This window comes from Xiphias gladius, chromosome 15, assembly GCF_016859285.1.
Source record: "Xiphias gladius isolate SHS-SW01 ecotype Sanya breed wild chromosome 15, ASM1685928v1, whole genome shotgun sequence".
NCBI lineage: Eukaryota > Metazoa > Chordata > Actinopteri > Istiophoriformes > Xiphiidae > Xiphias > Xiphias gladius.
Window position 1 is genome coordinate 16,550,237 of NC_053414.1, and position 17,469 is coordinate 16,567,705.

At 41.2% G+C, this 17,469-nt stretch overlaps 1 protein-coding gene across 1 annotated transcript; it reads left to right on the top strand.

Moving 5' to 3' along the window:
* Positions 1-1,912: 1,912 nt before the first annotated feature.
* haspin (histone H3 associated protein kinase) lies at positions 1,913-15,135 on the top strand. Its single transcript, XM_040146702.1, has 17 exons — positions 1,913-2,028; positions 2,280-2,479; positions 3,605-3,745; positions 4,060-4,200; positions 4,941-5,081; positions 5,505-7,557; positions 8,830-8,965; positions 9,138-9,280; positions 10,014-10,202; positions 10,788-10,873; positions 11,100-11,162; positions 11,256-11,347; positions 11,503-11,582; positions 12,096-12,184; positions 12,661-12,803; positions 14,131-14,233; positions 14,674-15,135. Exons 2-17 carry the CDS (start codon positions 2,319-2,321, stop codon positions 14,873-14,875), a joined length of 3,963 nt encoding a protein of 1,320 aa, XP_040002636.1. The 5' UTR covers positions 1,913-2,028; positions 2,280-2,318; the 3' UTR covers positions 14,876-15,135.
* Positions 15,136-17,469: the final 2,334 nt, after the last annotated feature.

Genomic DNA, 17,469 nt, shown 5'->3' on the forward strand with positions numbered 1-17,469 from the left:
AGGTTCCGATGACCACCTGGGCTACCTCAGTGGACATCGTTGATGACAGTGGGATGGCTTCCGGCCGTTGAGTGGTCCTGTCCACCATGGTGAGGAGGTAAGTGAAACTGTGGAGCCAGCATCATCAAAAGCCAAGTCCCCTAAATACAGCCCTGTGACACCCATCCTGAAAGCTTGCACGTCCGGGTCAGCAGCCTGGTCAGATGAAATGCAGGCATAGTCAAGTCCAAGGTGGATGGTCCCTGCGATGGCCTTGGAGAAGCAGTCACTGACGAGGTTGGTCTTGTCACCAACATGCTGTATGTCCGTGGTGAACTCTGAGTTGTAGGAGAGCTGTCGCTGCAGGCAAGTAGACCACCCTGGATGTGGGGAATGTCAGAAGCTTGTGGTCCACAAACGCCGTGAACAGGCATGCCAGGGAATGTACGTGTCGAACGGCAAGGTAGAGGCTGAGGAGCTCCCAGTTGAAGTTGCTGTACTTCCATTTGCAGGGACGTAACTGTCGGCTGAAGAAAGTGAGTAGCTGCCAGGCATCGCTCAACCACTGCTCGTGCACTGCTGCAACGGGATAGTCCGAAGCATCCATGATGATGGTGATTGGACCCTTGGGTGACGGGTGCACCAGCATAGTTATGCTAGCCAGAGCAGTCTTAGCATCCATAAACACCTTGTCCCTCTCCTGTCCACTGTGTGTTTTGGGGCCTTCTCTTTCAGGACCACATACAGGGGCCACATGAGTTGACCAGCTCCGCAGCTAAAGCAGTGGTAAAAGTTCATCATGCCGAGAAACTCCTGCAGGGACTTGACTGTGAGTGGGTGGGGGAGGTTCATGATGGCGTCGACCTTCAATGGGAGGGGAACTGCCCCGTCTTTGGTAAGTCAGTGTCCGAGGAAGTTGATGGTGGTCAGCTCAAACTGGCACTTGGCTGGGCTGAAAATCAGCCCGTGCTGGCTAAGCTGCTTGAAAAGAGTCCAGACTTGTGACAAGTGTTCCGCTTTGGAGGTGCTGGTGACAAGGATGTCATCTCTAGATAGATGAAGATGAAAGGCAGGTCCCATAGCACTGAGTCCATGAGGTGCTTGAATGTCTGTGCAGCGTTCTCAAGGCCGAACTGCATGTGCTGGAACTTCAACTGCCAATTTCGGGTGATGACCACCATCTTGGGGACATCCAGATTGCACCTGATGGTACCCACAGACTAAGTCCACTTTGGAATAAAATTACTTTTCCATCCAGGTGTGTGGAAAAGTCCTGGATGTGCGTAACTGAGTAGTGGTCCAGCGTAGTTGCTTCGGCTAGGATGTCCACTCTTGATTTATCTGAACCTTATATATGAGGCTTCAGCAGTTCGAGTTAATCAATTCAATTCGTACAAAACATGCCTAGTTCATCTCTTTTAGTGAATTTGGAAATTATTGTGTTACAAGGGTAAATATTATATAGGATCTTAAAGTATATTTCTCTAATCTTATTTGAGATCCAGAATTTTAATGGGCACAACCATACTTTGCGCCAATTTATTTGATCCAACTATGAATTACGAGAACAATTTCTTTTAGGTGAAATAAACAATTTTTAAATTGGGCTCTTGTATGTTAATATTTTTAAGACATATTATTTGTCTTTTAATTGGAAAATACTTAACTCCTAGGAAATCTGTTTATACATACTCCTATTATTGACAATAATATTACTGTTGTTCCAGATAATATCCTTATGTGGTGACATATTGTGAACAAAGCAAAATTTCCAGGATAAATAAAGCCTTCTGATAGAATGTTTTGTTGGTAGTCTCGCAGTACTGTAGTTACATCCCATCAGAAACTTTAGGCCATCAAACCTTTCGAATATATTGTGTCGTATTTAATTCCATAATGATTCCAAGTATTTCTGCAGCCGTTTGATCTTTAAGGTGCAATTTAAATGGATCAAGGGGTAATTACTCCAAACCGCCAGGTGGCGCTGTGTTTTCATCATCACCGGTTGTTGACCAATCATCGGTGTCCAGCAGTTTGAACAAGAAGCGGGTACGGCAGATTCAAACTGGAAAATAATGGAGAAGACACAAAAAAAATAATATATAATGCCATCAGTGATGGAGACTCGCTGAAACAGCTATTTAGTTAGATGGAGTTACAATGAGTTAAGTTGCTCCTCGTTAATGACTTGAGGCGCTGATACAGTTTTATCGGCACAGTTAAGTTAACGTTAGCATAGCTATAGCACAGGTCTCCTCTGGGTTAGTAACGCTAAATGTTTTTGAACACTTTCAACACAGGTTAAGCACATTAGCAGGGTTATAGTTGTCATTTCAAACATGAAGCCAGTGAAGCCGTTGATTCTGAAGACATACGGTAAGCAGAGGCGAAAGCTGTCCGCCTGGATTTCTCCGGAAAACCGCAAGCAGGCCTTCGATAGCACCCTCTCATCAGACGCTGACGTCTCCGTCTTTGAGCCCGCAAAACCTGCGAGGATAAGGTATGTTCAAGTCGAGAGATGATAAAGAGTCCTATCAGCCTGGCTGTCATTCCTCCAAGGAATGCGCTGTCCTGTTATTATTTGTGTCTCCACTTTTGTATTTAACCTTATTTTTCTGTAAGGTTTTTGCAGTTACTTAGATTTTAGGGGAACTCTACATGGCAATTCGTGGCAAAGGTAATTATTGGAATAAAGTTTAGCATTAAGAGTTTTGCATTTCCAAATGTAGGAAATGTAAGCCAAGATACATTCAGTGCATAAAAGGGAACAAATAATTTCATGAAAGACAGAACAAGTCCAAACAGGGATGAATGAATTTGTTCACTACAACATTTTAGTCAGGTTTTAGCCTATCACAGATCAAACTGTATACAATGTGCCTGTGTTGTTGTTGTTGTTTTTTTTTTTTGCCCCGAATTAATGTCAGTGAGGGTAGGCTAAATAACAGAAACACCTCTATGTATAATGCAATGCAGTTAACTCCATAAAATTTTCTTAAATAACATCTGACTCATACCAAGGCCAAAGCGTCCCATGGGTGGGACCAAGTATTTTACGGGGTTCTAAACAGCACCACAAACTACAGCCTCCAAAATGATCATACGGTTAAATCAACACCTCTCTAAAACAGTTTCAACAAAAGCTGAACATTGTAACTTTCATGAAGATAGGATTTATTGCAAGACTGTTGTGTAGAGATGTGATTGAAGTGTAGACTTTCAGCTTTATTTCAAGGGGTTTAACAAAAATATCACATTAACTGTTTAGAAATTACAGCCATTTTTATATAGACCCTCAGCATTATATTAAGAAAACAACTAGTGACTGACATATTATCTAATTTTCTTCTACTGTCAAAATGAATAAATCTATCTGTATCTGTCTAAAAAATTGGTTGGTTTTTGGTTGGATTCTACTTCAATACCACACAAAAACAATGCCACCCTATGGACATAGAATATTTAATCTTACAGAAATTAGTTTAAAACAGTTTACCTACTAACAGAAACAAGACAGCCATTCCAGTAAAATAATCATTTAATGTTTTTGCTGACCTTCTTGCTCTCATGTTCAATATCATATCTTCGCTGCTCTTTACATCTTCATCTGTTTTTCATATCATAGAGAGAGGAGAACTAGTGTTGCCAGCCGTAGAGCGGCCCGTCCTGCCAAGAAAAAAGCCATGCTATGTATGACAGAGAAGAGCAATGAGGAGAACGTCGTCATCCCCTCTCCTCAGCCTGCACAGCAGAGCAAGACAGCAAGGTCTGTGAACAAACACGCAGCTGGCAATTTTGAGCGATTTCATTACTTCACCAATGTGCATTTATGTAATAATATAATATAATTACAGTTAATAATTAATCAGATAGATTCTAAACACGACAGACAACTACTTAAAGGAAACACTTTTAAGTTGCGTTACTAATTGGAGTTTTGTATATTTTGTCCATCTCAGGATGGAGGTTGAGGTTCTTTGCACTATTTAATGTCTTATAATTTTTTTCCCCAGACCACTTGCTCACTCTCAGTCTTTTAACCTGTTCATCTGTTGGTTTTAATCTTTTCTTTATTATTAGAGGGAAGAAGACTAGTGTTTGCAGTGGTAGAGCAGTCCGTCCTGCCGAGAGAAAAGCTGTGTTATGGCTGACAGAGAACAGCAGTGATGAGGAGAACGTCAGCAAACCCTCTCAGCTCACACAGCAGAGCAAGACAACCAGGTCTCAACACATTATGCTAAATCAAAAGTTTGTCAGCATGTGCAAAGTTTTGTGACTCTATTTTGCTTTTTTATGTTGTCTTAGTTGTCTGTATGTTGTTACAGTGTCTGTAAGCAGACATTTAACATTACTTGTAATAAAAGAGGATTTATGTGTTTGAGCAGATCTGGCTGTTTTCATCAGGTCCTACAATACCCACCTTTCAATGTGAATGTTGCAATTTGCAATATCAGATTTAGGGCTGCTATTTTAAATCAATATCAAATGTCAAACATGATGACAAATACCCATCAATAGTTCCCAGAGCCCAAAATTATGTCTTCAATCAAGATCATTTTGTCTGGCCAGCAATCCACAAACCCAGAAATTTTCAAAGTTATGATATAACATAGAGAAAAGCATCACATCTTCACATTATAGAAGTTAGGGTCATGTTTTAAAAAAAAAAAAAAAAATTAATTTAGACGACCAAATTTTCAAAACAACAATATAATGTGGTTATATATCATGATAAAATTCCACTTCAAACTGATAAATGATGGGTTTTTATTATTGCCCTGGCCTTGGATGTATATCTTCAGTAACTGTTGTGAATTATGTTCTTTATGTGGCCGGATTTTCATACTTGGGCTTATGAACTTAAAACTGCATGCTTGCCTGGAATCACCCTCTTTTAGAAGTAATTTTAGTGTCTGTTAATGTATTTATGAAGTGATTTTTTTGTCTCTGCGTGTGAACAGAAAAAGCCGGCTCCTGTCTGCTCCAGGAGTTGTGATGAGGCGGAAGGGCCAGCAGGTTCCAATGATCAGTGAGAGTGAGGACGACTCAACGTCTCCTCCAAAATGTCACAAAAATTCTGTTCAAATGAAGAGAGACCCTAAGTAAGTAGTCATCCAGTCAGGTTGTTAGTGTTCCTTTGAGATAGCTGAAGACTGTCTGCCAAGGCTGAATCGGAGTGTCTGGACTTAACCGCAGTGAGGGGTTAATGTTTATATAATATTGTGTTTAGCAGCTCATGTAAAGGGACATTTCTACTGTGCATTCTGTTATGGTTACGATGTCATGTTGCAGACCTAAAAATATCATGCATAAGTTTTCAATATCAATACTGTTAATAACCATTCAGAAAAATACTTTGAAATGAGTTACAGGGTCAGAAATTTCAGTTTACCTCCACTGAAACATATGAGGTGAAGATTGCGAGACTTCAGTCTGCAGTGTGGACGTTTGGATTCAGCCAAAATGTCCCTAGTAATTGCTCTAACCTTTATCTCCCTTTCTCCTCTGCCCCCCCCCCCCCGTAGTGTTCATCCTCCTTCTGTGGGCCGCTTTGTAACCCGTCGCAGACGTCAGGCTGCCGCCAAACCCAAACTCCCTAAAGCATTAGTCAGTATTCTCAACTCTTCAGATGACTTTGCTTCCAGAGCCTTTTGTTCCAGTGGTATTCTTCAGCCTTCCAGGAGGAGGAGGGTCCCTCCAGCATTTTTGGTGTCGAGTGCGGAGAACTCAGTGAATGCTGCAGGGACTTTGAGCTTTGCCACCAATCCCCTCCGAGAGATATCCCTCAACGAGTCGGCAGAACAAAGCCTCGGGCCCTGCCCCAGGAAACCCATCTTTTGCTCTACACCCTCAGCAGGCTCCTTCAGCAAACGTCCACACCTTAAACTCTTTCCCCTTAATGATAAGTCCTCCACCCCTCCATCCATCTCAGTAAGCTGTATAGGTGTCCTGAGCCCATTTCAAGTAGATCGGGATTCACCAGGGCAGCCTGTCTTCTCACCAAATTTTGCACCACCCACTGGGTGCCACAATGAGGAGAAGCTGCCGTCAAGCCTTGGTGAACAAGAACCAGACCTGCGTCACTGCGAAGAACCTTCTGGTGATTTATTTATGGAGCCCAAGAGCACAAACAAGAGAAGCAGCTGTAGTGAGGACGCCAAAAGCCACAGCGAAGACTCAAAGACCACAAATGGCGGGGACTTACCAAGTCTAAGTCTGCTCTCTACAGACAGTGAAAGCAGCAGTAATTTTGTGTCAGCAGCTGGAGGGTTAGAGTGGCTGATAGAAGCACTGAAAGAGAAATGTTTGACCGAGCTCTGTACAGTGCAGCTGGAGAGATTACACAACCTCACTGTGACTCAGCTTTGTAGTCAAACGACATACTCATCCTGTTTGGAACATTCAAGCTCAGTTTACAGCCAGCAAACAAATGAGCATCCACTGTCTGTGGACAGCAGTCAAGCTACTGACCTTTTGCAGTCTTCAGGTGCATCAACTAATCTTAATTTATCTGTGACAAACAATAAAATCAGAGATTATTTACAGTCACCAAATAGTTTTGAGTCTCCAGAACAGGCAGCTTCAGTGACTGACATTTCACCATCAGTTGACTGTAAGCAGACAGCTGAATACTCATCGGCATCAGTACTTTATGATGAATCTACCCACCACACGGAGAGCAGCGTTGAATTTATTATGGGCAGACAATTACCAGCCAACAGCCCTGTGCAAACACGGTTTACTGAAGAAAAGGCTGTAGCAGTAAAGGAAAAATGTCTTGCTAAGAAATGCACCATTCAGCTCAAAACATTGGCACAACTGACTGTTCAGCAACTCAAAGGGTTCACAAAGCAGAAGGAGACATGTTTGACTTGTGACGATAGGTTTGTTAATCCAGATGCAAACATGTCTGAAAATGACCGCACACACAACATTGATGACCCAGAAGACCTCACATGTTCAGGTGAAACCACCCCTGCAGAAAAGGTGGCGTCTGTTAGACAGTCAATAAACATCATCTGTCCAGTTGCCCAGACACAGTGCAGTGATCCAGAGACGGATGAACCGGCAGCGCTGCTCACAACGATGCTGAAAGAGAAATGTCTATCTGACAAACTCACTGTCGAGATAAAGAGAGCAACTTTATCACAGTTGAAAGAAATTCTGCAGCTTAAAGACAAAAAGCTTAAATCACCCACAGTCGCGTCAGACTCAGCCAGTGATGAACAGATAAAGAATAATCACCAGTCTGAGAGTGACACTAATCTCTGTGATGAAGACACTCATGTGAAAGTCAATTTGAAAAAGAGGAGCTCAGCTAGTTCTGAAAACAAGATTGCCTCAGACTGTGGCATTCTGCCCAAAAGAAAAAAGATGTCTCTGGCTCCTAAAGAACGGAAAAGGACGAGCAGATCTACAGACCAGCCTGGGACGACCAGGAAAGCATGTGTGAGTGGTCTGAGCGTGAGTCGCTGGAAAAACAAAGGCAGCACCAGCACGCACAAGTGGGCAGGCGGTGTCAAGGCTGTGGACTGCAGCATCAATGAGCTGATCTCCACGCAACGCAAACAGCCAAGGGTGAGGACAACATCTGCAAAGACACAGCACTGCACTGAAACATTATGTCCATTTATTGAATTGACAAGTACATTAACTGACAGTTTTGATTATTGGCTAGCCATTGTCAGCCAAAATAAGCAACGTGAAGCCTCAGTTTTTGGCTGTCAGAAGTATTGATGAACATTTCAGTTTAATGAAAGAAAATTAACCACCGTATTTTTTTCCCCTGGTGCCTAGGGCAGAGCACCCTGATTGGTTGTCAAGGCAAAATGCACACGTCAGTCGGGCAGGTGTCCGGCACTCGAATTTTTCAGTACCTGAAATCACAATTCATCAGCAGAGTCTCTACTAAACATGAATTTTCTAAAATATTTTCAAGCAGTGATATTTTAATACATATTCCTGGTAAAGAGGACATTTAGCAACACTTTCAAAAATGTATCACTAACTGGGGATGTTTTTTCTTCTTGTAGCTTTCTTCATTTTTCATGACACATGAAAAGGCTTCATGCTCAAACATCACATGGTTGTCAAATATTTATTATTATCTGAGACGAACTTGGTGTCTATCCATTCTCTGTGGTGTATATACTATACACATAGAGAGATTATCAGTGATGCTGCATGATGCCGTATTCAAGTCACGTTCTAGTGAAGGTTTTGTTCACACAAATGACAAAACAAAACAAATTTCACTTTAATCTTAACTGCAATCTACACTTGCAAGTAGTTACGGTTTTATTTGCTAAATGTTTGAGATATCCACTTCTAAGATTCATGTCGCTGCCCCATAATGGTAGTGAATGGAATGTGGTGCTCAAAGCACTGAAAAATAACACCGGAAACACTCAAAAGCCGAAAACATGTTTTTCCAGATGCGGTGTCCTGGTTACTATTATTTTTGTTCATGAAAGCATTCTTACCATTGACCTTGTGATTTTTTTTTTAAATCCTTAGTGGAAATAAGTTTGTGGTTGAAAACTGTTTACAGTGAAGTCTACAATTATATCCTCAGTACTGGGATAGTATGTTGAAATGCACCTTGTCGATTTTGTCTTTTGTCTTTTTTTTTTTTTTTAAGTGTTTTTTTAATAGCTGTGAGCATCCCAAACAAAATGTTAAAACCCCAAATTACCTGCATGGAGAGGTATCACAAAAGGTTAGTGGGGAAAATATTTTGTTTGTTTTTGTGGCAACTTAGACACTACACACAAACTGATTTTTGTTTAAAGTGGGTATTGTTTCCCACTCAACTGTAATTAGGTTTTAATGGTTTAATCCTTTCTGTAGGAGCTTGGAACAACTATGACTTTCTCTACCCCGGTGAGAGCGAGTCCACTCAACCTCTCGTCTCTGTTGGCTGACTTCACACCAAACACACAAACCTGGAGCCGACTGAAGGCCGCCCTCTCTGTTCATCGCAAAGGCATGTGTAATACACACACTCACCACCAAGTAATTTGTCCCTCAGTTGTTCAGGACTGTTAACATTTTTAAATTAATTGAAAGCCGCCACTTCAATAACTGTGTCCTTAAGTTCCATCTTGCCTTTCATTTTTTAATTTCTCTGTCTCTTTTCTGTCTTTCCATCTCATTAGTGCTACTCACTCCAAGGAGTTTACATCTGTCAGGCTCTCCTGGGAGAACAGCTTTGGCAGACATCAGCCAGGATCTCTTTGCCACACCCTTGCGGATGCTGCTCCCCAAACAACTCCAGTCACAGCTGTACCATGATTCTCTGGTACAACACACAGTACACATCTGCAACTATGAAGAAGTCATAAGAGATACAATCAGTTGGCAGTTTATTAAGTAAACCTAGCTAAAACTAATGGAGTCTAATACAACAGTCTTGGAGTAGTTCCTCCCTTCATCAAGGTTACAATGTTAATTCTTTATTGAAACTGTTTTAGAGAGGTGTTAATTGAACTGTGATGATGAATTTTGGAGGCTGGATTGGGCACATTGTTGCCTAATCAAACCTGATGATGAGGAACTGTCATGATCTATAGTACGCATTTGGCCTAACACCTTGTGTACACTGGTCGTGCAGAGAAGGTGGAACAATAGCAGCCAGCAGTCCATGTCTGCTCTGGATTTGTAGAGTCACAATACTGCTGTTCACTCAGGACTGTTCTGGCACATCTCACAGTCCAATACAGTCGTTGTGCACAATTGAGTGGATGTATGACTTGAAGCCTGAAAAGATACCTTGGAGTACAGTTACACCTGTAAATCCCCAGCTGAAGCACAAGCCATTACAGACTGGTTAAAATGGAAACACATCTGTCGCATCAGACAGACCACTGAAAAATGTGTCTGAAATATGTCCAATATTTAACAAAGACCTAACACAGAGAACATAATTTACAAATTTGTACCACTTACTTTCTACATTGTGACCGTGAATGAGTTATTACACATCCCCTGCCCTTGGATGTGGGTCATCTCCTGCCTCCTGTGTTATGTTACAGGTTGAATGTGAGGAAGCAGATCTGTCGGATGCAAAAAAGGTGTATGCTGAGTGTGGCCAGCAACGCCCTCTGCCCTGGGAGGAGTGCATTCTCCCTCACCGTATGAAACGGTGTGTTAAGATTGGGGAGGGGACCTTCGGGGAGGTCTTCTCCACCACCGGTGCCTCAGGAGACACTGTTGCTCTCAAAGTACGTGTGTTTGTGTATTTATGGTATATGATATAACCCATGTTGCATCACAAAATTACCGTTGTTATACTTTTTAGATAGTTGTACATACAACCGACATAACCCACTTTGTTTGTGTTAGAATATTCTAGTTCCACTTGCTAGCTTCTTCTAGAGCTTTTGATCATACTCCATTGCCTTCACCAATGAATGAAACTTGCACAGGCGTCCTCACTTGACCTAATTATGGAATTTTGGTCATGTGATAACAAGTGGTTGTAGTTAACATCATGTGATGTTGCCTGAGCAAGTTTAATTTGCTGAAGAAGGCTGTGGGATAAAGTTGAAAGCCCTGGGGAGGGCAGAAACTAGTAAGTGTACCTTGAGTTTGAATATGTGTTTTCAAGAGTGAATCTCCACACTCAGGAATGTTATGTTAAATTGAAAATAATACCATAGCAAAACAATGCTATATAGAGTTTTCTTTAGGCCGGTCAAATGCCAAGAAAACACATCGTTTTTTATCAATAAGAAAAAATGTCATAGATGTTCAATGCAAATATATGTATGTATTCTGCAGTGAAACAGTGGTTCTTGTCTTGACAGATAATTCCAGTAGAGGGCAGTGAGAAGGTGAATGGAGAAGACCAGAAGACCTTTGGAGAGATTCTCCATGAGATTATTATCTCAAAGTAAGTGGTACGCTGGGTACACAGTAACACTGCACATCACACCGCTTGCCGGGAAACCATAACATAGCCTGCCACTAGCATACGTGCATGAAAGAGGTTGTGACGGCAAAGGTGTAGTCCTTTTCATAAGGTCTGAAAGTTTCATTGTTAGTCATACCTGGGCAGTGCTAATGAAACAGCTGTGTGGGTGGGTTTTTTTTTTTTTTTTTTCTTCTTCTCCTGCCAGGGAGCTGAGCAGCCTGAAAAAGAAGCAACAAAACCAGACTCACAGCTTTATTGGACTAAATGAGTAAGCACTATCTCTGATCCTTTTGTCTTTTTGTCTGTTAGTGTCTCAGCAGTTTTGAGTGTCAGTGTGACTTGATGTGTTTTTCCCTCACAGTCTCCATTGCGTTCGAGGCTGTTACCCTCCAGATTTCCTGAATGCTTGGGACACATTCGACCAACAGAAAGGCTCCGAGAATGACAGACCAGGTCAGTGAGACAAAAGCATATTAACTTTTGTTTCACACTACATTTACACAGCATGTCTTTGAGGTTGCAGTGACTGATAAAACTCAGCAATACTTTGTCGAACCAGGATATTTGTTTGTCTGTTTCTCTGGATCTCACTGTCCCTCTTGGCACAGATTTCTTTGAAAAGGATCAGTTATTCATAATTCTGGAGTTTGAGTTTGGAGGCATCGATCTAGAGAACAGCAGTGGAACGGTAAGCACACCACATCACAATGACAGCTGCTTAATACTTCACCCTTGTGCTATGCAGTGTTTTGCAGTGATGTTAAGCATTCCTCAGTCATGTCATTGACTGCTCAAAACATCTCTCTCTCTCTCTCTCTCCCTCTCTTTTTTTAATTGTAGAATTTCAAGTAGTCCTCAAAAAGAAGCATTACACTCTACACTCTACTCTCAGTTCACTAGAGTTAGCTCATTAAATTTCCACAGTATCTGTAAAAATGTGTTCAAACATTAATGGAGAGACTGCATGCATAAAAATAGTAGTGTCTTAAATTGAGTCATTACAACCTAATGTCAGCTAGACCTTAAATATGTATGCTGGAGATAATGCTGAAAGAAGAGGCTAAGCTTAGCTTTTGCAAATGCAATGTATTAATGGAAAAAAAAAACATTGAAACATGTATTTTCTAAACGTATAAAATGTGTGATTGCTGTATGGAGTTGCGAATTGAGTCTTTAATTCAAGTCTTTCTTCTTCATCAAGCTGGCGTCTTTGGGGGTGGCGAAGAGCATCCTTCATCAGGTTACTGCTGCCTTGGCTGTTGCTGAGCAGGAGCTACACTTTGAACACAGGTAGAACACACACACACACACACACACACTCCAGCCGCTGTGATAGTATGCATGCATCCAGTCTTGTACACACCAAGGAAAAGCCAAGAGCGGACGTGGATCAAGGCATACAGGCATAGTCTATGGCATGAGAGCATAACCACAACATTGTATTATCATTGAATAAATACACATACAAACAGCTTCCATAACATTGATATTTTGAATAAATGTGTTTTACAATATACAACCAGATAGCACAACAAAAAATACTGTGAAACTTTACTTTAGTTGTACAGATTAAATTTGATCAACTTAACGTCCAGCTGCCACAGCAGGTGTGAAATGTGGCCTTTAATATCTAACATGTGGTGTAAGCCAACTCAGTGACGCATGTTTTGTGTGTGTGTGTGTGTGTGTGTGTGTGTGTCAGTGTGATGGATGATTTGTTGGTGTCTTGTAACTAGACCTTTATCCCCCTGTGCTGTTTACTGCAGGGACCTCCACTGGGGCAATGTGCTGGTCAAAACAACCAAGCAGAAGACGGGGAGCTTTCTCCTGAATGGAACAGCCCACTCTCTGGAAACCAAAGGGGTGCTGGTCCGCATCATTGACTACTCTCTCTCCAGATTAGAAATCGGTCAGATATTTTTCCACTCTCTAGTTTCTACTCACATTCATATTTTGAAAGGCTTGTTTTATGCACAAATACACCCATCAGCAAAAATGTTAAAACCACTGACAGGTGAAGTGAATAACATTGATTATCTTGTTACAATGGCACCCCTCAAGGGGTAGGATATATTAGACAGCAAGTGAACAGTCAGTTCTTGAAGTTGATGTGTGGGAAGCAAGAAAAATGGGCAAGGGTAAGGATCTGAGCGACTTCGACATGGGCCAAATTGTGATGGCTAGACGACTGGGTCAGAGCATGTTCGAAACGGCAGGTCTTGTGGGGTGTTCCTGGTATGCAGTGGTCAGTACCTACCAAAAGTGGTCCATGGAAGGACAACCAGTGATCTGGTGACAGGTTCATGGGCACCCAAGACTCACTGGTGCACGTGGAGGGCAAAGGCTGGCCCATGTGGTCCAATTCCACAGAAGAGCTACTGTAGGACAAATTACAAGTTAATGCTGGCTGTGATAGAAATTTGTCAGAACACACTGTGTATCACAACTTGCTGCAAATGGGGCTGTGTAGCTGCAGATTGGTCAGAGTACCCAAGCGGACCCCTGTCCACCGCTGAAAGCGCCTACAATGGGCACACGAGCATCGGAACTGGACTATGGAGCAATGGATGAAGGTGTCCTGGTCTGATGAATCATGTTTTCTTTTACATCATGTGGAGGGTCATTTACCTGGGGAAGAAACGGCACCAGGATGCACTTATGGGAAGAAGGCACGTCAGCGGAGGCAGTGTGATGTTCTGAGCAATGTTCTGCTCGGTAACATTGTGTCCTGTCATTCATGTGGATTTTACTTTGACAGGTGCTAACTACCTAAACACTGTTGCAGGCCAAGTACATCCCTTCCTGACAACGCTATTCCCTGATGGCAGTGGCCCCTTTAGCAGTATAATGCGCCCTGCCACATTGCAAAATTTGTTCGGAATTTGTTTTTTGAGGAACAAGACAAAGAGTTTAAGGTGTTGACATGGCCTCCAAATTCCCCAGACTTCAATCCGATCGAACATCTGTGGGATGTGCTGGAAAAGGTCTGATCCATGGAGGCCCCCACCTTGCAACTTACAGGACTTAAAGGATCTGATGCTCATGTCTCGGTGCCTGATACCACAGGAGACCTTCAGAGGTCTTGTGGTGTCCATGCCCCAACATATTAAAGCTGTTTTGGAAGCACAAGGGGGACCCACACAAAATTAGGCAGGTGGCTTTAATGTTGTGGCTGATTGGTGTGCATATCACTGTTTTAAATAATGAAAACTGAGCATATGTTTTGTTATCTCCAGATGATCTGACAGTGTCCTGTGACATCTCGAAGGACGAGGAGCTTTTCATGGGCCAGGGAGATTACCAGTTTGATATCTACAGACTGATGAGACAGGAGAATGGGTCAGTGTATTTATGTGTCAGTGACTAATTCAGAAACACCCACTGTGACATTGAGCGGGAGTGTCTCTGTGCTGTTAAGGCGTCTCACAGAGCAGGTTAATCATACGCATGTAAAAAGAACTTTATCCGATTAAACACACATAACAAGAGGGATAACAGACCCACTAGACTTCTTATGGATTTTCTTATTATACACATTGATAAGATGGATCTGTGGTTTGTATGATGGGATTTGTTCTCATCCAGAAAATGCCATTTGACACTGATATTTCTTTTGAGAGGCCATCGTGATATGTCTTAAAGAAATAGTTTGACATTTTGGGAAATATGCTTATTCGCATTCCTGGATAATCCTTCTAATTTACAGTATTAAACCAACTTGTCAGTATAACTGTGTCACGATTCGTTGATCCCTCTGCTGCTCTTTTCGTCTGTATCAGAAACAACTGGAGTGAGTTCCACCCCCATACCAATGTGCTGTGGCTCCACTACCTGTGCTCCAAGCTGCTTTCCATGAAGTACCGGGGCTCAGGAGGGAGGGGTGCCAAGGACATGCGAGAGGAGCTCTCCCGTTTCTATGACAACGTCCTCCAGTATAGCTCTGCCACTGAGGCGCTGCAAAACTGCCCCATGTTTCAGTAGTATGTGAGCGCTGAACACATGACGTGTGAGGAGGCTAACCCACAGACTGTTTTTTAGTATGAAGGAGGTAAAATGTATGTGGGTCAACTCAAGTCGACTTCCTTTAGTCAGCAGTTGGCTGGTCAACCTTCATGACCTCTGATCTAACCATAAAGACGGTCATTGATTCCCTTCTAACACAATGACAGAGGTATCTTAATGTACAGTGTATACAGGACTGTCATTTGACAAAGGTTATTAAAATGACCATGTGAAAATTATCTATTCATGTGTTGTTAATGGAGTTATTTATGCCTTTTCTTGCATAGGCTACATATTTCTTTTCTTTTAACTCATTCATTCATTTTTATGCTTCCTAAGTATAAATGGAGAAAAAAATATTCCTAATAAATTTTTATCTGATTTTTTTAACACCATTTTTAAGTGGTATTGTGCTCACAATTTTTGCAGTCTGTATTAGTGCTTAAATGAGTAATTCAATTGAAATTAATCACCGATTATTTTGATAATTGATTAACTTGTCTATGAAGGAAAAAAATACTGTAAATTAAATACCTTTACGGTCTCTGGTGTTGGTTGAACAAGCTATTTGAAGTTGTCACCTTGGGCTCTGAGAAAGCATTTTTATCTGACATTTAATAGACTAGATGTTTAATTTAAAAAAATATATCAGACAGATTACATGGTAATGAAAATAATCATCAGTTGCAGCCCTAATCAAGATAAAAGCCACAATCTGTAAGGAGATGAATTGGAGAAATGGGAAAGGCCAAGTGTGGACATACGAGATTCCAGATCTGTAGAATCACATGTTAAAATATCATGTACCCGAAGCCTAGTGCACACAGTTTGGATCATTTCTTAACAGTTTCCAGGCTGACCTGTTAGACTGGGCAGGAGTTTGACCTCTGTGCCAGAGTTATTTCTGCAAAATATGAGCAATTAAGATTGAATAATTGAACAACATTAAAATGAAATACACCAAATAAGGGTCCTGAATGTGGTGCTATTTTGCAATAAGACCTAAAACATGAAACATTTAAGTTTCCCTGATTGAGATGAATAAAGTCTATTTTCTTAGGTCGGAGGACAGTGTTGCAAATCAATGCACAGGACTTCTTTATGGAAATTAGAGAATTACCAATAAATCGTAAATATATTAGCAGATACATGCGTATCTTATTGTATTGGTGGGTACTCTATGTTGGCTGATAAAGATATGGACATTGGTCAATGTATCAGCGGAATTTTAAACCCTCAAAATATCTTGAGGGTATCTTTGTGTCAGCATCAGTCAGGCTATAATGGTAATTTAGGATTTTTATATATTTTTTTTTTCCATCAAAGTGATGACAGAATTTGATTAGTTTTGTTTGTATTTAATTTGATGCATTAGCCAAAAACAGACATTGCCAACTGGGTATTTTACAGGGTACCTGCAGGTCTTGAAAAATTTCAAAAGACTGAAGGACAGTGAGGCCTTCAGTATTTTACCTGCCCGACATAGAAAGTAACATTATTTATAACTTTTGCCACGGGACAGTAGAGAGGAAGCTCATTGACTCATAATGGAGAAGTGTCGATTTTAGCAAAAATGTAAAAGAATTGATCATTTTTAAATAGTTCATACATCCGTCCATTTTATGTATCGTATCCAATACAGGTCACATCAATTGAATTATTTAAATCATATAATAAAATCTTTATGGTCATATAGTTATTGCTTTTTTTAAGTGGTTAATCCATCAATCCGTTTTCTGCTGCTTATCTGGGTCCAGGCATAGACAGATTATGACACAGGGTCCGTAATAAGTAAGTAATAGGTCCCCCACCTCTCCTATGTAGGACCCCCAGGCTGAAAGAGTTGCTAAACTGTGGCTCGTTTTTATGTCTCTTAGATTTAATTGTATCCGTCTTTGTCTTCTTTTAACTGAGCTCTGTGACTTTCAAACAAGAAATATATTAACAGTCACTTCAAACATGGGCTCTTGCCCAGGGGCCCCCTGACTCCCGAGGCCCCTGGGCCAGTGCCCTGTAGCCCTGTTCAGTGATCCACACTTGGGTCACGGTCATGCTAACAGATGAATTATATTTCTAGGAATTATTGTCACATACGGTTGGGAAATACTGACAAAAATGTAACAAAAATTATCAATATATTGTTTCTCAATCAGTTTTTAAGAAATGTTACTATGGGATATAAGTTTTTATATGCTGTGATAAAGGATTTTATGCATAACACCCACCTCTAACATACTGCAGGTAATCCCCCTTGAGCTCTCAGGTGCCACCTACACTTTTTACAACTTTCATTTCTATGCTATAACTTGCATGAGATGTTTTTAGTCTTGCAGTTTTTTTCCCCCCTTAGTTACACCTGTATACAAAGAAGAAGCGCTTAGAAAAACAAAATATTTTATTCAATTTGTTCATTAAGATTATTATACATTTTTGCATTGAAACAAGCTTCATTTTGGTATGGTGATTTGCGTGTGTCCGTTTTGACGAGGATCTTGATTGAATACGTCGAATGCTTCCATACTCAAAGACACACTTGGTTGTAGATTTTTAGAAATGTACGTTTTGCCATGTGA

What these genes read in the sequence shown, in the direction of transcription:
- haspin (XM_040146702.1), top strand. Translation starts at nt 2,319, where the DNA reads ATGAAGCCAGTGAAGCCGTTGATTCTGAAGACATACGGTAAGCAGAGG. An exon ending in GCAAAACCTGCGAGGATAAG is followed by an intron (nt 2,480 to 3,604) that starts GTATGTTCAAGT and finishes TTCATATCATAG; the next exon opens with AGAGAGGAGAACTAGTGTTG. An exon ending in CTGATGAGACAGGAGAATGG is followed by an intron (nt 14,234 to 14,673) that starts GTCAGTGTATTT and finishes CGTCTGTATCAG; the next exon opens with AAACAACTGGAGTGAGTTCC.